At 37.8% G+C, this 17,925-nt stretch overlaps 1 protein-coding gene across 6 annotated transcripts in view; it reads left to right on the top strand.

Annotated features, from left to right (window-relative positions):
* Tpk1 (thiamin pyrophosphokinase 1) overlaps nucleotides 1-17,925 on the top strand; it is a 346,630-nt gene that overhangs the window by 100,881 nt on the left and 227,824 nt on the right. For 5 of the 6 annotated variants that reach the window (XM_013504640.1, XM_005404730.2, XM_013504639.1 and 2 more), the window contains one exon: nucleotides 13,359-13,428. In XM_013504640.1, coding sequence (XP_013360094.1) covers nucleotides 13,359-13,428 — 70 coding nt within the window. Of the gene's footprint in view, nucleotides 1-13,358; nucleotides 13,429-16,215; nucleotides 16,370-17,925 lie in introns of those variants that run through there. The other variant, XM_005404732.2, reaches the window with a different exon arrangement.

Below are 17,925 nucleotides of genomic sequence, written 5' to 3'. Positions count from 1 at the left end.
CATTGATTTTGTGTCTGAACCCACACCAAAGACTTCTCCTGGGGTCTTCTTGTATTCTAGCTGGAGTTTCACTGCTTTGGCAGCCCTTCCATAAATACTGTGTTTTGCTTGTTTTATCTAAGGTAGAATTTCTGGTTTTTTATTGTTCATTCAGTTGTTCGGGGTAGAGAAAGACAGAGAAGTTTCTCTACTATATTAAAATAAGAGTTTTGCTTTCTTTAAACCTTCCAGCTATTGTGAACCAGCTAACAAAAAGCATTCTGCGGATTGGGACTTGGGATTTAACCTCTTGGTTCTTTCCATCCTTTCTTTTATTGTCTGGTAATTTTTCTTCTGATGTATTTTTATGTTGAGGACTGGATTTCCCTAGCTGTGGTTTGGTATCCTAGACAGGCTGTCCATGAACAAGTATAGCATCCCTGTGCTGTGAGAATTATTTGTTTGGAGGGCACACCTTGTTATTGCATTTATTTAAAAAAACTGTAGGGATCAATATTTCCATCTTACTTCATTTCTCTGGGCTATATTGTACTTCTTTGTGCATTTATGAGGTTGTATATTTTATGAATTATTAATACCAGTTTGAATGCATCTTTAAAAAAGAAGAGGAGTAAGTTTTTCTTGCCTGCGATTTCTTCTGGAGACATTGATTTGCTTGTATTATTGAATTCTTCTTAAGATTAGCAACTTATTGTTTATTTTTGTAAGTTCTGAGGTTCAAAGCTGTGATTGAAAAGAAATGCACAGTTCTATGCTTTAATAGGGTAGAAAACAGCTATTTTTCTTTCGAGGGTCTCTAGCCACATAAATTGGGAATAAAAAAGAAGAAATAAAAGAAAAGAAATGACTCGACCTCTCAGTGAAAATGACTAAGAGCACGTGCTGACATTCAGCACTTCTAATTGTTTCAGATTTACAAACACAGCAGTGAAGCGCACCAGATGTGATGAGATATTTAGTTTTATCCATCATGGGTGCAAGCTGCTGTTCATACATCATGTTTACAAACAGCAGTGACGTTTCTTTAACGTGAGCCACGTAAAATTTCCAGCTGCTGAAATTACGTGTTCTAAGTCCCGATAAAACTATCATCTAACGACAAATTGCTGTAATGTCTTTCTCGCTCTCTTTACTTTTACACTGACTTTGATTTCATTTACCCTCATGAATGAAAGTGACTTTCAGAGAGGTTTGGTGCTTGAGATAGGATTAGAATAAATTAAAGGCACCCTTAATCTTCGCATCATTTACTGTATCATGCACTAGATGTTGGTTAAAGTGATAGTCATGCATTCCTTAAATTTCACAATTAAGCAGAACCATAAGTCAAAAGGCTTTGGACTCTAGAATAGAGAAAATCTAGCTTAATATTGTGTTCTTTTTTTAAAGAGAAAATTGAAGATTCCACTATTTTACTGTAGATTTCAGTTAAAACTTGTGCACACACCTGGAAACCTGTTAAATATCCATTAGGCTTCTTCCTCGGAGTGACCGTCCTTCCTACCCACAATGAGCACTTTTGTTACAGCTGTTTATCTTTTAGTCTTGGTGATTCTGATAACATAGCAGAAAATAGTATCAGATAAATGGTCAGAAATTGCTTTCTGTATGTTTGATGTTTTGTTTCAGTTTTGTTTTGTTTGAAGTTTGTTTCTTTAGCAAAGAAATAATACCCAAAGTAATAGTTATTGTTATTATTTGCCAAGGATTACCAAAAGTAGTGTCCAATCTATCCTAATTCTAACTAATCTAGCTAGTTCTTTCTGGGTTTGTTTGTTTGTTTTGTTTGTTTGTGTGTTTGTTTTTATCTCTGGACTTCTGTCTGGAATGATTTCATTTCTTTTTCCCCTCTAACTAATTCATATTTTTAAAATAATCAGCAAAATAATGTTTTTTTAAAATTATGATTTGTGGCTTCTGTTTTTGTGGTTCACTTTCTTTCGTGACCAAGCTGAATTTGCTTTTTCCTTTCTGCATGCCCCCTTGGAACTCTTCTATAAAATAAAGTTTAATGTGTACATTCAATGCATATAACATGACCCTGTAGGGCACATCTATAAAATAAAATGCTCATTATAGTGAAGCAAATTAACATGTCCATTTGCTTACATAGTTACTTGTTTTTGTTTTTGTGGAAAGAACAGTGCAAACCTACTGACTTCATATGAGTCCCAAATACAGTACAATTTGATTATGTGTACTGTAGTCCTTACCTTAGATCTCCACACTTGTTCCCAGAGAGCTTTGCGTGAACTCCACGTTAGGAATCACTGTGTGGTTTTGTTACACACCTCTCATACTATAGTGGCCACAGCTGCTGAATAAAATACGAGGTGACTTAAAATATATATCTAAATCTTTTTGTGTACATATTTTAGAAAAGTAAATGCCAACGGAAAAATAAACATTTATCTTAGTCTTTGTTCTTTAAAGTATTTTAAATTCCATTTACAAGATATATTTTATACATTCAGAAGTTTCCTTTGGGCCTGCATTATGTCTATTTGAAAGTAAATATGTGGGATTTAAAACACTAGGGATATTCTTCATTATCAGTTTCACCTCCTACAAATGATTGAGAAAGGCCGCACAGATGGAGGGATATCCTTTTGATGTACACGAGCACAAAAGTGCATTTCATAGTCCAATTTGCTTTGTATTTGGGGCTAGAATTTTAATCCCAATCCATCTGGGAAAATACCTGCTGAGTTCATTGTCCCACAGGGCCTCTTGTACCTTCATGAGTTAGATAAAAAGTTTTTTGGTTTTCTGTTTGTTTTTTGATCAACCCTTTCAGAGGCATTTAGGCTTCGACGTATTCCCCTTCGTCTCCACAAGTGCTTTGAGAGTGTTATGGGTGGGGCAGGGAGGCTGCAGCAGCTGCCAGAAAGCGGAGACAGAGGTGAGGTGAGAAAGGAAAGCTGTTCCATACTCCTCAGGATATTGGAACAGTGGGGGAAGGGCCACTGAACGCGGAGATCCTCCCTGCTGGAGTGGCGAAGCACATTATACAGGTATTTTTTGGAGCCTCCAGCTCCAAATCCAGCTGGCATCATCTACGCTGCGACAGTGGACCTGGGCCTCCTGCGCAGCAAGTGCCGTGCCGTGGAGAGGCGAGGCAGATCAGGGGAACCTCGCTTCCAGTCCTGGTGCCCCCTGTCCCTGTTGGCACAGATGCTCGCTGCACACAGCTTTTTCAGAAGTGCTTTGCGGTCAGTACGCGTTGCCTTCTCTTGGTCAGATTGCCCAGCACCTTCTCAGGCTGTCTATGAATCCCAAGTGCTGTCGCGGGAGGATCTGCGCTCAGTCCAGCCATGGAGACGCTCCCTTTCCAGTTACGTCCGCTTGTCCCAGACAGCAAGCGGCTGCTCCTTCCCGAAACCTGCTCTCAGATGCTTTTCTCTGTTTAAATTGCCGTGTGCTGTCTGCCGATTAGTGTCTCATGGATAGAGACTGCAAACTTTCCCCCTAGCATGCTAATGTCAGTAAAAGTGAGCCTGTATTTAAAGGATCTCTGTAACTTTTTTTCTTCCCCCCTCTCCCAGTAGGACGCGAGCCTAAGAAGCAGCACAGCACAGGAATACTTCTGGCACCAAAGGAGCGGCCAAAGAATCAAAAGGGCTCCGAACCTCTTCATAGTCTTCTACATTCATACATATTTTCATCAGCAGTGTGATTTTTATTCACCAGCCCTTCTTTGAAAGCTTCTATTTAGAGCCTTTGACTTTTCTGCCGGCTGGATCCTATCCTCACTCCCACTGTGCACCTCTGCTCCCATCCTCGCCGGTCGTCCTCGGTACTTTACCTTTTGCTCATCCGTAAATATCTGCCGCATCTCATTAGTTCCGTCGGCACTTTACTCTTGTTCTTACATGGTGAGCTGAAGTGGTCAGACAGAAGTTGTCGCTTTCCACGCGGCTGGCTGTGGAGATATCTGGGGAGTGGCGCCGTCATCCACAGGGGAGATGATCTGAGGTGTGAAGTACTCTTTTTTTCTACAAAACAGTGAAACAAATTTCATAACAAAATAAAGAATAATAGCAGTTAATGTACAGTGTGTCGTAATCTTAAAATGGCCACAGTATTACTCAAGAGTAGAAGTCAGATAGGGGCTGGGGATTTAGCTCAGCGGCAAAGTGCCTGCCTGGCAAGCGGAAGGTTGTGAGTTCGATTGCCGGTACCGGAGAAAAACCAAAAAACCAAAAAAAAAAAAAAAAAAAGAGTAGAAGTCAGATAAAAAGGCTTTCAGACAAAGAAGAAACAGAAGTGCAAAGCTTTCTCTTCAGTGAAGTCAGAGTAAATAGTAGTATAAGTGAAGCGACTTAGCATATATATTAAAATACTTTTGAAACGACGAGATAGATAAATTTGGGAATTACTTGGACTTCTCCCTACTTGCCCTTGTCTATTTTCTATTTTGTGGCCGTGTTTATGAAGTGTTTCCTTTTTTTTCTTTTAAAGAGAGAAAATAATAATAATAATAACAATAATAATAACAGGTTTCAAAACAGGTGAGTAGGAGAGTTACAATAATTAATACATTGCATATTGTTGTCTTCGTAGTAGTTACTCAGAGTATGAGATTCAACCTTCTATTTTGGTACACATACTTTAGGGGAGGTTTGCTTATACGAGAGAAGCCATGGAATATTGCAGCTTGCGGGTCTCACTTATTTCACTTAACATCGTGCACTCAAGTTGCATCCGTTTGCCTACAAATGCCTCAAGTTTATCTCCCTTTATGGCAGAGTAGACTGTACTGCACTGGGTATACATACCACATTCCCCCATCCATTCATCTGTTGATAGACATATGGGATATGCTGGTTCCAAGATCTAGCTGTTACAAATTATGCTGCTATCACCATGGGTATGCATGTATTCCTGTAACATGCTGAGTTGAACTCTTTTGGGAAGCTACCCAAAAGGGGGAAAACTGAGTTAAGTGGAATTTCTAGTTTTACTTTTCTCAGGAGTCTCTTCACTGATTTCCACCATGGCTGTATTAGGTACGATCTCTTACACATCGTTCATCACTGTAAATTTAGTTTGTTTGCTACCCCATCCCTAAAGAATGGCCAATCTTTAATAATGATTGAGAATCCGTGAAAGGCACCTGGGCATAGTCGCTTATGCCTATAACCCCACCTACTTGGAAGGCTGAGGCAGGAAGATCAGAAGTTTGAGGTCAGCCTGGGCAATGTAGCAAGACCCTGTCCCCCTCAAAGTAACATTTTGTTGAAGGAAAGGGATGAGGATGTAGCTCAGTGGTAGAATGTGTGCTTGGCATGCGTGGGTCCTAGGTTCAATCCTTAGTGTAGTACCATTAAAAAAGAAAAGATTGGCAGCCTTCACTGTTCCTAGGAACCCACATTTGGACACTTGTATATATCAGCCTCACACAAATAAGGTCACTTTTATTTTTCTGTGCTACTTAGCAGTTTTTCTATCTTACAAGCTTTACCTGTCTTTTAGGAAAACTTCTCTGTACCACATTAGAATGCAAGTTCGATGTTTCCCTATTTCCTTAACATTTCTTTGTAATGAAGTATGTTGTTTCACTTAGTTGTAAAGATGTATCAGACTGTATCCTTTATAAATAGGATCGAGGACGACTAAATGTCAGACTTTACCTCTACTTTGCATTATATTAGTAGGGGAGGAGGAGATGGAAGATGGAAGAATGAAAGGATAATAGACTTTACACAAAAATATTTACTAAAAGGCAGTAAACATTTTCATTATGTACCATGAACCAGACCATTAGGGTTAGCATAGCACTAGACATGTAGACACTCAACATAAATATCACTTGGTTTTTATCTGAAATAAGGATAATTCTGTACTACTGGCTTGATTTAAATTTAGAGAGTACTTGACTCATTATTTGTGAAATAGTACAAATAATGTGAGCTTTCTTAATAATGGCACATAAATGTACTATAAATAAAGTCTTCAATCTAAAACTGTGAAAGAGTTCTCTAAACAGCAGTTAATTCTATATGCATTCCAGAATTCCTCCGAGCACAGTAAATTATTATATCTCTTGAGGAGAACATATATTTCCAAGAAATGCCTTGAATAAGTTTTCCACATGAAATAAAGTCTTGAAAGGGAAAGCTTATTAATTCACCTCTGTTAATCATGTCCATAACTAACTGATTTGAAGCATAATCAGATCTTCACTAGTTACCGTATATACCAATAATGGGCAAGCTGTCTCCTCTTAAGGGCTTGCTCTGACATAGATTTGCAGATTTAATGTATTTCAAGTAGAAGTTACTATTTGCATAAGTTAGAGCTCCTTCTTGTTTCAAGTGACAGAGAACCCAACTGAAATGAGTCAAAGAGATAGCTCATGTAATTGAAAAGGCTAGTGTTTGGCTGTAGCTCTGGTCGCAGGAAGTCAACCATGTATTCTCTTCTCTTCTAGCTTTATTTTCACTGTATTGTCTTCTCTCTCAGGGGCAGTATGGTAGCCCATCATAGCTCCAAGCGTTTATTCTCGAAAGCTGCGTAGCAGAAGAGGAAACCTGCGAGTTTCATTAAATTCCACGGGGATCTCATGTCTGTCTCAGACTCAGTCTGGCCAGACATTAGAATTACATGATTGAGCCAGATGCGAAACCTGGATTTGATTGTGTTTTATGCCAGTTAGGGGCTGAGAGTGCAAGAGCAGTGTTCCCTTGAAGAAAATTAACTTAGGCACAAAATCAGTTTTTGCACACATCTGTCCCTTTTCCAGATGTATCACTGTAACCAACTTCTTACACTTTGAAACATATAAATACAAAGCACACCTTCTTTAATTACACATATATGTGTCTGTATCTCACGGCCAACTTATATATGTTTGTCCCTTGCTTTTGTAAGTGATCAGTACATTTGGCACCTTATGAAGATCTCCAGGGAAAAGTCCACAACTTAACTTTTAAATAACAGAAATGTCCTAGTCATCCTGTTATTTATGAAGTATTTAGGAAGTACCAACAGTGAATACTCAAATGTTCCTAAGAATATTTCATGAAATGAAGCCTTCCATTAATCTTTGAATGAAATATATTTGCTGTTAGTTTTTGCTACGTTTGTCAATTTTTCATATGGGCAGAAAATAGCTGTAGGTAACTTGTATGTTTTAAAACAATACATAGTTCTTAATACATTGTTTTAGAGCTTCATGTAGGTATAGAATATGATTTTGTATATGTATTGTCTCTAATGATGAAAATAGATTAAAAAATGTATTTTAAATACAGAAATACCTTAAAGACTTACTAAGACCTGAAGCTATAAAACAGCCTGTAATCCCAGCATGCAGCAGGCTGAGGCAGGAGGATTGCTGTGAGTTCAAGGCCAGCCTGAACTATGTAGTAAGACCCTGTCTAAAGAAAACAAAACAAAAAATTCATAAAACATTGGGAAAGAGCTCTGTTACATTGGTCTTGGCAGTGATTTCACAGATATCACCCCAATACAAAGGCAATAAAAATAGATAAATAGGATTATGTGAAGTTTAAAAGCTTCTGCATAGCCAAAGGAATATGAGAGTGAAAAGACAACCTATAGGATGGAAAAAATGTTTGTAAGCCATATAGCTGACCAAAGTTTAATTTTTAAAATACATAGAGGGTTTCTGCAACTTAGCTACAGAAAACCGATAGTCCAATTTTTCTCAAAACTAATGGACATCTTACTGTGTAAATTTAAGATGTGCACATAGGAGTTCGATGTACCTATAGTGAATGGCAGCTACAGGTGAGCAGTTTAACGTGCTCATCATTTCACACAGTTCTTCGTTGGTGAGAGAATTAAAGTCCGTTTTCTTCAAAAGTGGGTGAGGAACTCCAAATGAAATTGAAGAGACATTCCTCCAAAAAAGACGTGGACACTTGACGGGAACATGGAAAGATGCTCAATGCCACCAGCCATGAAAGAAATGCAAATCAAAACCACACGAAGACATCACCACGTCTCTTTTTTTAAAAAAGTGTGTGTGTGTGTGTGTGTGTGTGTGTTGCTATTAAGGATTTGAAGAGATTAACATCCTTGTAACCGTGGTGAGACGAAAACTGCAGAGCTGCTATGAATAGCTGTGTGCAGGTTCCTCAGAACGTTAAAAACTGATCGTGTTGTAAGGGCACATTTATGGAATAGCAGACTTGTAGGCATATCACAGCAAAAGTTAGAAATCAGTTCGTAGCCTGTGACTGTGCTCGTGCTGCCTGTCACGAAGCTAGGTGCACTCATGTGGCCTTGACTGTCGAGGCCCAGATGTTCCTCCTTAACAATGTGTGGGGTCGGGCTGACTGTTTCTGGCTTGTGTTTTAAGATATGCGGGGATTCCAACTTACTTCAAGGACTTCACAGGCATCACGTCTGGGGAGAAGACTGGCCCAGTCAGGGACACATTCAATTCTATGGACTCTTCTCAGACCCCCTCCCTCCCCAAATTTTGCCTGACCGTATCTGACATAATTCTTGTGTTCCATGTAACCAATCATGTAATAACCTACTATCAGCTTTGAACTTTCCCCTGCAAACCATATTTAAACTGAACTCAAACTTGACTCGGGTCTGGTGATTTGAACCTCCAGGTTCCCTAGCCTGCTAGCATAGTAAAAGTTGCCTTGAACTCCTTATGCAGAGTCATCCCTTTGATTTTTTGGTGGTTTTTCTGCAACATTGTAACCTCACTTGAGGATGTGTATCCAGAAGTACTGAATTCAGGATCATGAGAAGGCAGTAGCGTTCCCATGTTTGCCTTGTGCACAATACCAGAGAGATTGAAACGACCCCTCAAAGAGCTAAAGCATAGAATTTGTAGAGTATGGGTCTTAATGTTTTTTCTTAGGCATGGTGGAGAATCCTAGCTCAGCCCATGATTATTGAGATACTAGATTTTTTTTTTCAGAGAGTTATGGATTCATTAACTCTCCTCTATGAGAGAAGTGCACCTTGTGTTAAGAAGAAACCATATTTGAATAACTGGAGTTACTTAGCTCTCCGGGGTTTGTGTAGACATCTTCTAAATCAAGTTGAGCATTTTCTGACTCCTGAGGATTACTCCTGAGCAAGCCTGACAAAATATGTGATTGCTGCCCCAAAATGGTGTTGGAAATTGCTCTGTTACCTTAAGTATGCATCTACTTTAGTTATTTCTTTTGGTTTTAAAATTAAAGTTGTGTCACATCCCCTGTAAACCATTTTCAGAGTAGTAAAATGTCTTCTCCAGCTGAGCATGGCGGTGCATGCCTTTAATCCTAGAGCCCTGGGAGCCTGAGGCTTCCTAAAACACGAGAACATTTCTTCATACACATTCTTTCTTATGTTATCGATGTTGCCTTTATTTAGTCGCTGAAAATTTTTGTCAGTTTGGTAGACTAACATAATAATTTTGATTCTTGCCTTAGAATGCTTGTGATCGGCTGAAGGTCATACTTCTAATAAATGGCTGACTGACACTAGAATCAAAATCAGCCGCTGTTTTCCTTTTAAATAACTAATCCCACAACTTTGTAGTTTTTCATCCACCTAAATACTTGGAACTAACATAACTGTTTACTTTGGAGCAGGTCAAATTATTTCTGTTCTGGTTTATTCAACAGAAACGTTTGAGGTAGCCAAGTAACCTGTAATTGTGAATGGAGTTCTGCATTATTTGTCAGTATCATTAAATTACATTGGGCAAGTTAAAAACTTCTTGTTTAAGATGATGTTAACATATTTCGATAGACTTAAAACATGGTGATAATTTTTTAATAACAAGGTGTAGGCTCAAACTTGGTTTTACTTTCACATGAATTGAACCCCTCTTCTGTATAATTAGAGAATAGGCCATAAATTTCATAATGCTTATTTTAACTCTTTATCATTCACAACAGGGATAAATATGGATGAATTCAATGCCTTCTCATCTAGGTGTTTCTCTTTTCATAAACTGCTCTAAAACTATCAATGTAAATATAGGTGGGAAACAAACAACACCAGAGTGTTTTTTAATTGCAAAAGTAACAGGCATCTTGGTGAAACTGATTGTAGTGGTGAGAATGTTTGTCTATTGAAATCTATTCTCCTTTCCTTCTTTCTTGTAGTATTTTGATGCCTTTAGTCTAGCACTCATCATAGCACTATATATTGCATATATTTGATTCTCTTTCCAGTTTTTCCACTATAATGTGACCCTGGAGAGCGGGGTCTACTTGTTACTCATCTTTCGTATCATTTAGAGCCTGAGACATAATAGTTATAGATGTTATTTATTTAATGCAATTGTTGGGATCAAACTCAGAGCCTTATGCTCTCTATCACTGAGCTACAGCCCCATACCTCAATAGATAAAAATATTGAATTCTGCCATTGGTAAATAATACCGTGAAGAAAATTTCTAAGTCATTCTAGTCATCTTTAGTTACTAAAATTTATTTCTTGGATTTTTACATTACTTCAGTGGATCAGTTTTTACATAAAAAAGATTCCACATACTTGTTAATTTTGTTTATAGAGTTGTTTTATATACTCAGAGGATAATTACTGATAGTTTACCATCTGTTTCTATTAATCAGTCTTCTCAATCTCCCTAATCAGTTGTTTTATGCTACATTTTATATGTAAAATAATCTCTCCCTTTTGGCTTCTGATGGTTTTAATATGTAGAGAATGTGTAATATATTATGTGATCTTTTACAAGTTATGTTTGTAGCATAATTTTGACCTGGGAATCACTTCTTATAAAGTATTGTAAGTGATAAAATGAGACCTACTTGTTAGTCGTTTTTGTAAAAACTCTTGGTTTGCACTGTCTCTGAAACTTAGCCCCTCCTACTCCAAGTAACACAGACTTTTTATATTTTATTTTCATTCTAATGCAAGTGGAAAATTAGTCTTTCTAAAATGCTTACTGTATTCCAGTATTTGATGAGCATTATTGTGTATACTTCAAAATTTGTTGGTAAATATTATAAATACTTGTAAATGTAAAGCTAAATTTGCAAAGTGGTAAGATATTTTTATAAGTACTATCATATGAAGAAGTTGCTCATCAAAAATGTAGTTGTTTTTTTCCAAGGCTGTGAGTGCCCCTGGTATGTGCTCATTTTTGTGACCCAGGGCTTTGATTGTAACAGCTGTGTGGGTCAGGAGCAAGGCTTTTCTCTGTTAAATGTAGGGGACCCCTTAAATATCCCTTTCATCTCAGATACCCCATACCCGCTCCTACTCCACAAGATGAAAAACAAAATCTGACCTGAAACTAGTTTGATATTTTTGAAAATGCAATAAAGATTTAAAACATTAACATCAGGTTATTAGAATAGACTTTTGGGTTGAAAAAAGAGACAAAACTTCTCTAAAAAGAATAAATAAGACTAAACTTTTCAAGTAAGTAACCAGGTGTTGTTGAAGAGAGACTATAAACTGATTTAAAGAAATTATCCATACATACAGAGAGAAGACATGGAAGCAATTAAACAGTGTTAAATTCAGAAAGAGACTGTCTAGAAATGTTTAGTGGAATGCCCAGAAATATATAGAATGGAAGACAGGAAATAATTGTAAAATGGCTAAAATTATCCGGAACTGAAGAAAGACAGATCCTCAGATTTAAGGTACATGGTTAACTCCAAAGAAGATAACACAGTAATGAAATTTAAAACACCAAAGATGAAGCAAAGATCTTAAACGTAGCCACAGAGAGATGAGAAGTTAGACAACGTAAGAACAGAGTGACAGCAGCTTTCTAAAAGGATCAGTGTCCCGCTGGAAGTCAGAAGCTAACATATTAACATAGTTTAATGTACAACCAGGGTGCATACAGTATTGTACTCCATATATCATTTGTTTGAGGTAAGGTTGTAATGAGTATCTTTGCTGCCGTCAAAAAGTATTTCCCCTCCAGAGAAATTCCCTGAGTGCTTTAAACTGGCATGGAGGATACAGGTGTCTAGTTTCAGCAGGTGGTTAGGGTCCCCTAATGAGAATTGGAACAGTTTCACTCTATTTCAAATATGTTCTTAAACAGCTCACCCTGGAGTGTGGAAAAATTGGGGTAAAGTTTTCACTGTGGAAATTGTGGATTTTTTCTGCTGGTTTGTTATTAGCATCTATAATTTTAGCCTAAGTGGAGCAAAACATGTATTGCTGACCTTTTATTTAGCTGCTCTAGTAGTCTGAACTAGAATTTTCCATTTAAGTAAGCCAAAGAATACACAATACATAAGGAAAAGTGACCGCTTGTTTTCCTCTTTCCCAATTTCAGTTACACATATCATTAATTTTAATTTCAAAGAAAGGCAGCTTCTTACTTTGTCAATCAATTCTTGATATGGATTTTAACTGTCAAGTCCTTTCATCAGTCAAAGGCTCCAGCCTTTTTTTGTCCTGGCTGGAAAACCCTTAATGTGAGGAGCCTGTCACATTATCCTAGTGACTTCAGCCAAGTATCTGTGGGCTTGTGGATTTGTAGTGTTCACTCTGAGGTGTTGCTAAGGTTCTGTGCATTTCTCTGAAAAGAGAAATGATAGAAGTGGCACCAGCAGCCAGATGTACCATTCCAGGAGCAGAGAAATCTTCAAGGCGTCATTCGGCTGCAGAATCGAATCCCAGAGCAGTATCAGGAGAGAGAGAAAAGCTTGGGTGGAGAGGAAGCTAGTTTTACGTGACTATTTCAGCATTTCTAAAGTTTCGTTTTCATCCCACTGGCACAACTTTTATATTAGTTATGTATTGTCTAGGTTATTTATTTAGATTTTAAATAATCGTAGTCATTATTCCTATTTATTTGTGTTTATTAGTACATTTGCAGACATACTCTATAAACTGTGGGGGGGTTGTTACATATACCTAACACACCTGAATTTTTTTTATTTCTCCTTCCCTTCCCTTCTCTACCCCCAAATCCCTACTCCATTTCTTGATTCCCTTCCTATTTGCAAATAAAAATGAAATTCCATAATACCTGGCAAAAAGAAAGTACTTGTAAAAACCTATTAAAAAGGGAAACACAATAGCTGCATCCTGCCATTGAGCCGGAAGACTACCTTCTCTTACAAAGAAGGAGAAACAAGTGCTAACAAATACTGCGAACATGTCAGCACCATCCCGTCTCCCCTTGTGCTGAATCAGAGGGATTGAGGAAGACGCACAAAGGAAATAAACTTGATCTGTAGGTGATTCTGTATTCCTTGTCTTGTGCTACGTAGCATGACTTTGCTTCCAGCGTTGTCACAGATGAATGTGAAATGATCCAGACAGGTTACAGTGACTGTGTGTGTTTCTGAGTCTTTGCCTTTTAGTGTTTATTATTTAAAAGATACTGCTCTTTATTTCCTATATTGAAGTTATTTTATTTTTTTTCTTTAAAGCTCTTTTGAGAGCCTGTGCTGATGGAGGTGCCAACCGCTTATATGATATCACCGAAGGAGAGAGAGAAAGGTACGCTTCCCTTAGCCAGTGTCCACGCACTAACTTCTGTTCATCTTTGTTCTGTTATCTACTTCGTAAATGGACGCTAGTAATTTTCTCTCAGTGTCTTTTACAGAAAACTATCTCAGGGAGAGAGAGTTGCTTAACCATGTTGTACTATTTCTTTAAATGGAATCTGTTAGGCCCATCTATTCTTTTTTTAAAAGCCCCCTGCTACTTCTAAGCCTCATTAAATAGCATTATCAAATATCAATATTTGTGAGGATTTTGAACATTGGCTAAAATAAAGCTTCATCCAGCACTTGGAGTTTTATTCAGACACCTTAAATGAATACAAACTGATCTCATATAAAAGAAATATATTCTGTTATAGATAACGTGAGATTTTATATTAATGTAGGGTATGGCTGAGAATAAGTTACTCTAACTTAATTACTTCTGAGTTATGCTCACAGATGTATTTAAGGGATAATGTAGTTTATTTCTGGATGATTTGCTGTCTGCACTGTCTGCTTTTCTTGATCTGTGTGGTGTGCTATTTTTAGCTGAGAGAATATGTTTAATGGAAACAGATTTTAAACCTAGCACGTTGCAAACGTGTTTGTAGTCCAACCCCTTGGCAAATCCAAGAATTTATGGTGTACATATAAGTAGACTAGCTGTGAAATGTTGTTTCACCTCTGTCATGTGTTATTAAATATATTGAAAGGTTTATAGTTTGGGAAGTCATCTACTTGCTTCAAAAAACAAAATAAAAATATTATGATGCAGCATACCCTAGGCGTGCATTAAATATATGTATTTTGAAATGATATTTTTTTCTTTATGGCATCAAAATGTTTACCTTCAAGTTTCTAATACTAGAGCTGCCTTTGGAAAACAGTTGATGCTTACCAGGAGGGAGGCATGTTTCCTTTGAGATCAGACGTGCTAGCACAAATGCCTGGGTGCCGGACACATTATCAAAAAATACTTAAATGGTGGCAGCCTTGGGTACAGTTTAAATTCATAACATATTTTGGTCCATTGTTTTCTAACTTTGTAAATTCACATGACAGTATTCTCTAAGATCGCATGTGGACAGTGTGTGAAAAAATTCTCTAAAAATATTGTAAAATATGCTTTAGTTAGTTCAGGTGCACAGTGCTCATGAGACCCAGATTTTGAGCTGGGATTTGTTTATTCCACACCTCTGCCCTGCTGGCCGGTAAACAGCGGAGTCCTGAGGCCTAGTTCCCGAATGGTAGGTGTAGCTTGTCGACAGAATGATAGCCAGAACTGTGAAAGGGTATTAACCTAGTATTTTCCTACTGTTACTTGATCATCAGAATCATCTAAAATGTTTGTGGAAAAAAATAGAGATTTTTATATTCATTATTTTTGTTGGCTTGGACCAGACATTAATAAGGTAGATAATGGGGAACATGTTTATTCACATTTGAAAGGAAAGCAGATTATCATATCGAGGGAGCGAGTATGATTATCTTTGCCATTACCAATTTCAGAATGGTATGTTTAAGATTTCTCAACATATTTATGAGTAATCTTGTAGAAGCCTTCCAAGAAGATTAATGTAATTTATCTAATAACCGTTTCTCCATATATGAAGATGTTCAATAAAACAGTGTACTTTGCATTGATTTTCTTCGTGTAATGATATCCTTGAAATGATTCATATTCTGATGCCTTGGGACATAGCGGGCCCGGGTAAGGGTAGAGTCTCTGATAGGGAGATGAGTGAATCTAACTGCCTCAAGTGGGAATTAAATCTTTGGAATAAATCTCATTAAATCCAAGCCCTAACCAGTTAAACTAATTGGATACAGGTGACTAAACATAATTCCTCTTAATTGTATTTTTAACAGAAGGCCTTCACAATAAAAGAGGAAAGAGATTCATGTGTGTTAAAGACACAACGTGTAGTTTCTGGACTGGCTGCTGCTTGCCTGTTCTCATTTATTTATTTACTATTGTATATGCAGTGTAAAGCTGTGTAGTTATGCAACAAGGCATGCATTTTTAAAGAGCTAACTCCATGTGAGGACAAAATGAAATATTTATGCGTGTGGAATGGAAGGAAGGAAGACTGGTACGGAGAGGGGCCCCAGGATGGGCTGACAGAGAGCTGAGGGAGTCATTAGGAAGAGACTGTTCTTCCGTCTACTTAGGCTGAGGAAGGAGAAGGCCTGCGATACCGCGCCTTTCCTCATTGTACTGTGGATGCCTGTGGACATTCAGAGTTAGGTCTGTCTCTCTTGGGGCTGGGACCTGGAAGAGCTTGAGTAGGACCCAGCTGTGTTCCGGGCCCTGGCCTCACCTCCTAGCTGCCTGTACAACTTCAGTCTCAGCCGGAAAGGGAAATTTGAAATGTAGCAGGTCATGGGGGACAGAAGCCACCGGGAGTGTGGGATGATCCAGGGCTCTGTGGCTGCAGAAAGCACACTCCACACCGGCACTGAGACCAGGGGCCCGGTGGAGGAGACTGGACGAGAAGGTGTCTGAGGACTGAAAGGGAGAGTTTTCCCAAGAGTGTGGTGCTCACCTGGGTTAGACGCCCCCAAGAAGCCTCGTGAAGACTCCAAGAAGGCGTTGCATGTGGCTTTTATCAGTTAGTACAAAGGTCGTGTCTACTTACTCTGAAGCCCCAAAAGTCTAAGAACAGGCCCTAGAAATGCCACTCTAAGTCCCGTTTGAAAAGGAGAGATGGGTTTAACATTCTTTCGTTACCCACTTCGCACATAATGAATTAGTAGCCTGAAAGCATCAAAGTTAAATAGTTTTTTTTTTTTTTTTCAGATTCAGACTCCTGGCTTCTGCATAATAGATGAGTTTCACCTCATTGCAAATGTTACTCTTTTTTGGTGTTGAAATCACTCCATCTTTGGCCAAAATGAACTTCTTTAAGTTAGATCCTAGGTCTCTTTTTGAAAGTCATACAATTAAAAAACATGTAAGTTTCAGATATTAGTAACATGTAACAAAAATGTGTACCTTATAGGTGTTTGATTATGTGGGTATTGTTTCAGACTTCTGTATGACCTGTTACCTACCATTCCATACTAGAGAAAGAACATTTTTCTGATTCCAGAAAATCACTCATGTTCCCTTCCAGACAATTTCTTACCCTCATGCAACAGCTTTCTGATGTGCATCGTTATGAACTTATTTTCTGTGAATTTCATACAAAAGAAATCACACAGTATGCATACTCTTTGTATCTTGTTTCTGTTGTTTAGCTCAATGTATTTGTGTTTTGTTTTTTTTTTTTTTTTGGTTTTTCTCCGGTACTGGGAACCGAACCCACGACCTTGCGCTTGCCAGGCAGGCGCTTTTGCCGCTGAGCTAAATCCCCAGCCCTAGCTCAATGTATTTGACATTGATTTATGTATCCATAGTTCCTTTTCACAGTCAAGTAATATTCTATTACGTGGATATACCACTGTTGTTTTATTCGTTTACCTGATAGACATTTTGAGTTATTTCTAGTTTTTGGTTGTTTTGAATAATGCCACTTTAAATATTTTTGTGCAAATGTTTCAGTATATTGGGAAGAATGAAGCTTCTGGGTCATAGGGTAAATGGATGTTTAACTTTCTAAAAGTTAACAAATCAGTTTTTCAAGGTGCTGGTCCCATTTTCATTTCTGGCAGCTGTGTCTCCATTGTTTCATATGCCCACTCATACTGATTCCTTTTCACCTTTTTTTTTCCATTTTAGCCATTTATTGTCTGTGAATGAAATCTCATGATCTTAATGTTCCTTTCCCAGGTGACCAAGGAGGTTAAGCCTCTTTTCCTGTACTTCTTGACTTTCTGAATGCTTTGATTTGTGACTCATCCTTCTATTCATGATAATTAATAACATAGTTCTTGCTAATACTAATAAAAAATGAGTTATGGCCTAAAATCCAATCCCTTACTGATTGCTTGAAAACATTTTTGTACCATCTTTATTTAAATATGTTCTTAAAGTTTAGCAAGAGCACTTAAAATTAGACCTGCCCTCTTCCTCTTTGTGGGCATTTGAATACATTATTGTACGATGTTGTGCAGCAGATCTGTAGCGCTTGCTTGTCTTGTTTAACTAGCATATTATAAAATATTGTGTCCGTCAATTGAGAATGCCCCATCTCCTACTTCCTTCTATGCCTGGCAACCACCATTGCCCAATTTGACTCATCAAATCGTCTGTCCTAGGTACTTCATTTAAATGGACTCATGTAGTGCTGTCTCTCTGTGTCTGCCTTAGTTCACTTAGTATAATGTTGTTAAGGCCGCACCATCTTTGATAAACGTTTATGTCTTTTTGCAACTCTGAAAGCTGTTTTCATCTATCAGATTTTATTTGGATTAAAAGCCCTAAGTATGTTTCCTTATCGTAAAAACAGTACATCACAATTGAGTATGTATTAGAGAGGAGGGAGAAACAAAAAAATGAAAATTATTTACTTTTTGTTATTTCTTTGTAAGAGCAAAGAGCTTCATTAGGGCTCACTATGGATGCTGC

Source organism: Chinchilla lanigera, unplaced genomic scaffold (genome assembly GCF_000276665.1).
Source record: "Chinchilla lanigera isolate Chin_1 unplaced genomic scaffold, ChiLan1.0 scaffold00090, whole genome shotgun sequence".
Lineage (NCBI taxonomy): Eukaryota > Metazoa > Chordata > Mammalia > Rodentia > Chinchillidae > Chinchilla > Chinchilla lanigera.
This window is presented reverse-complemented; position numbering and strand designations above follow the sequence as displayed.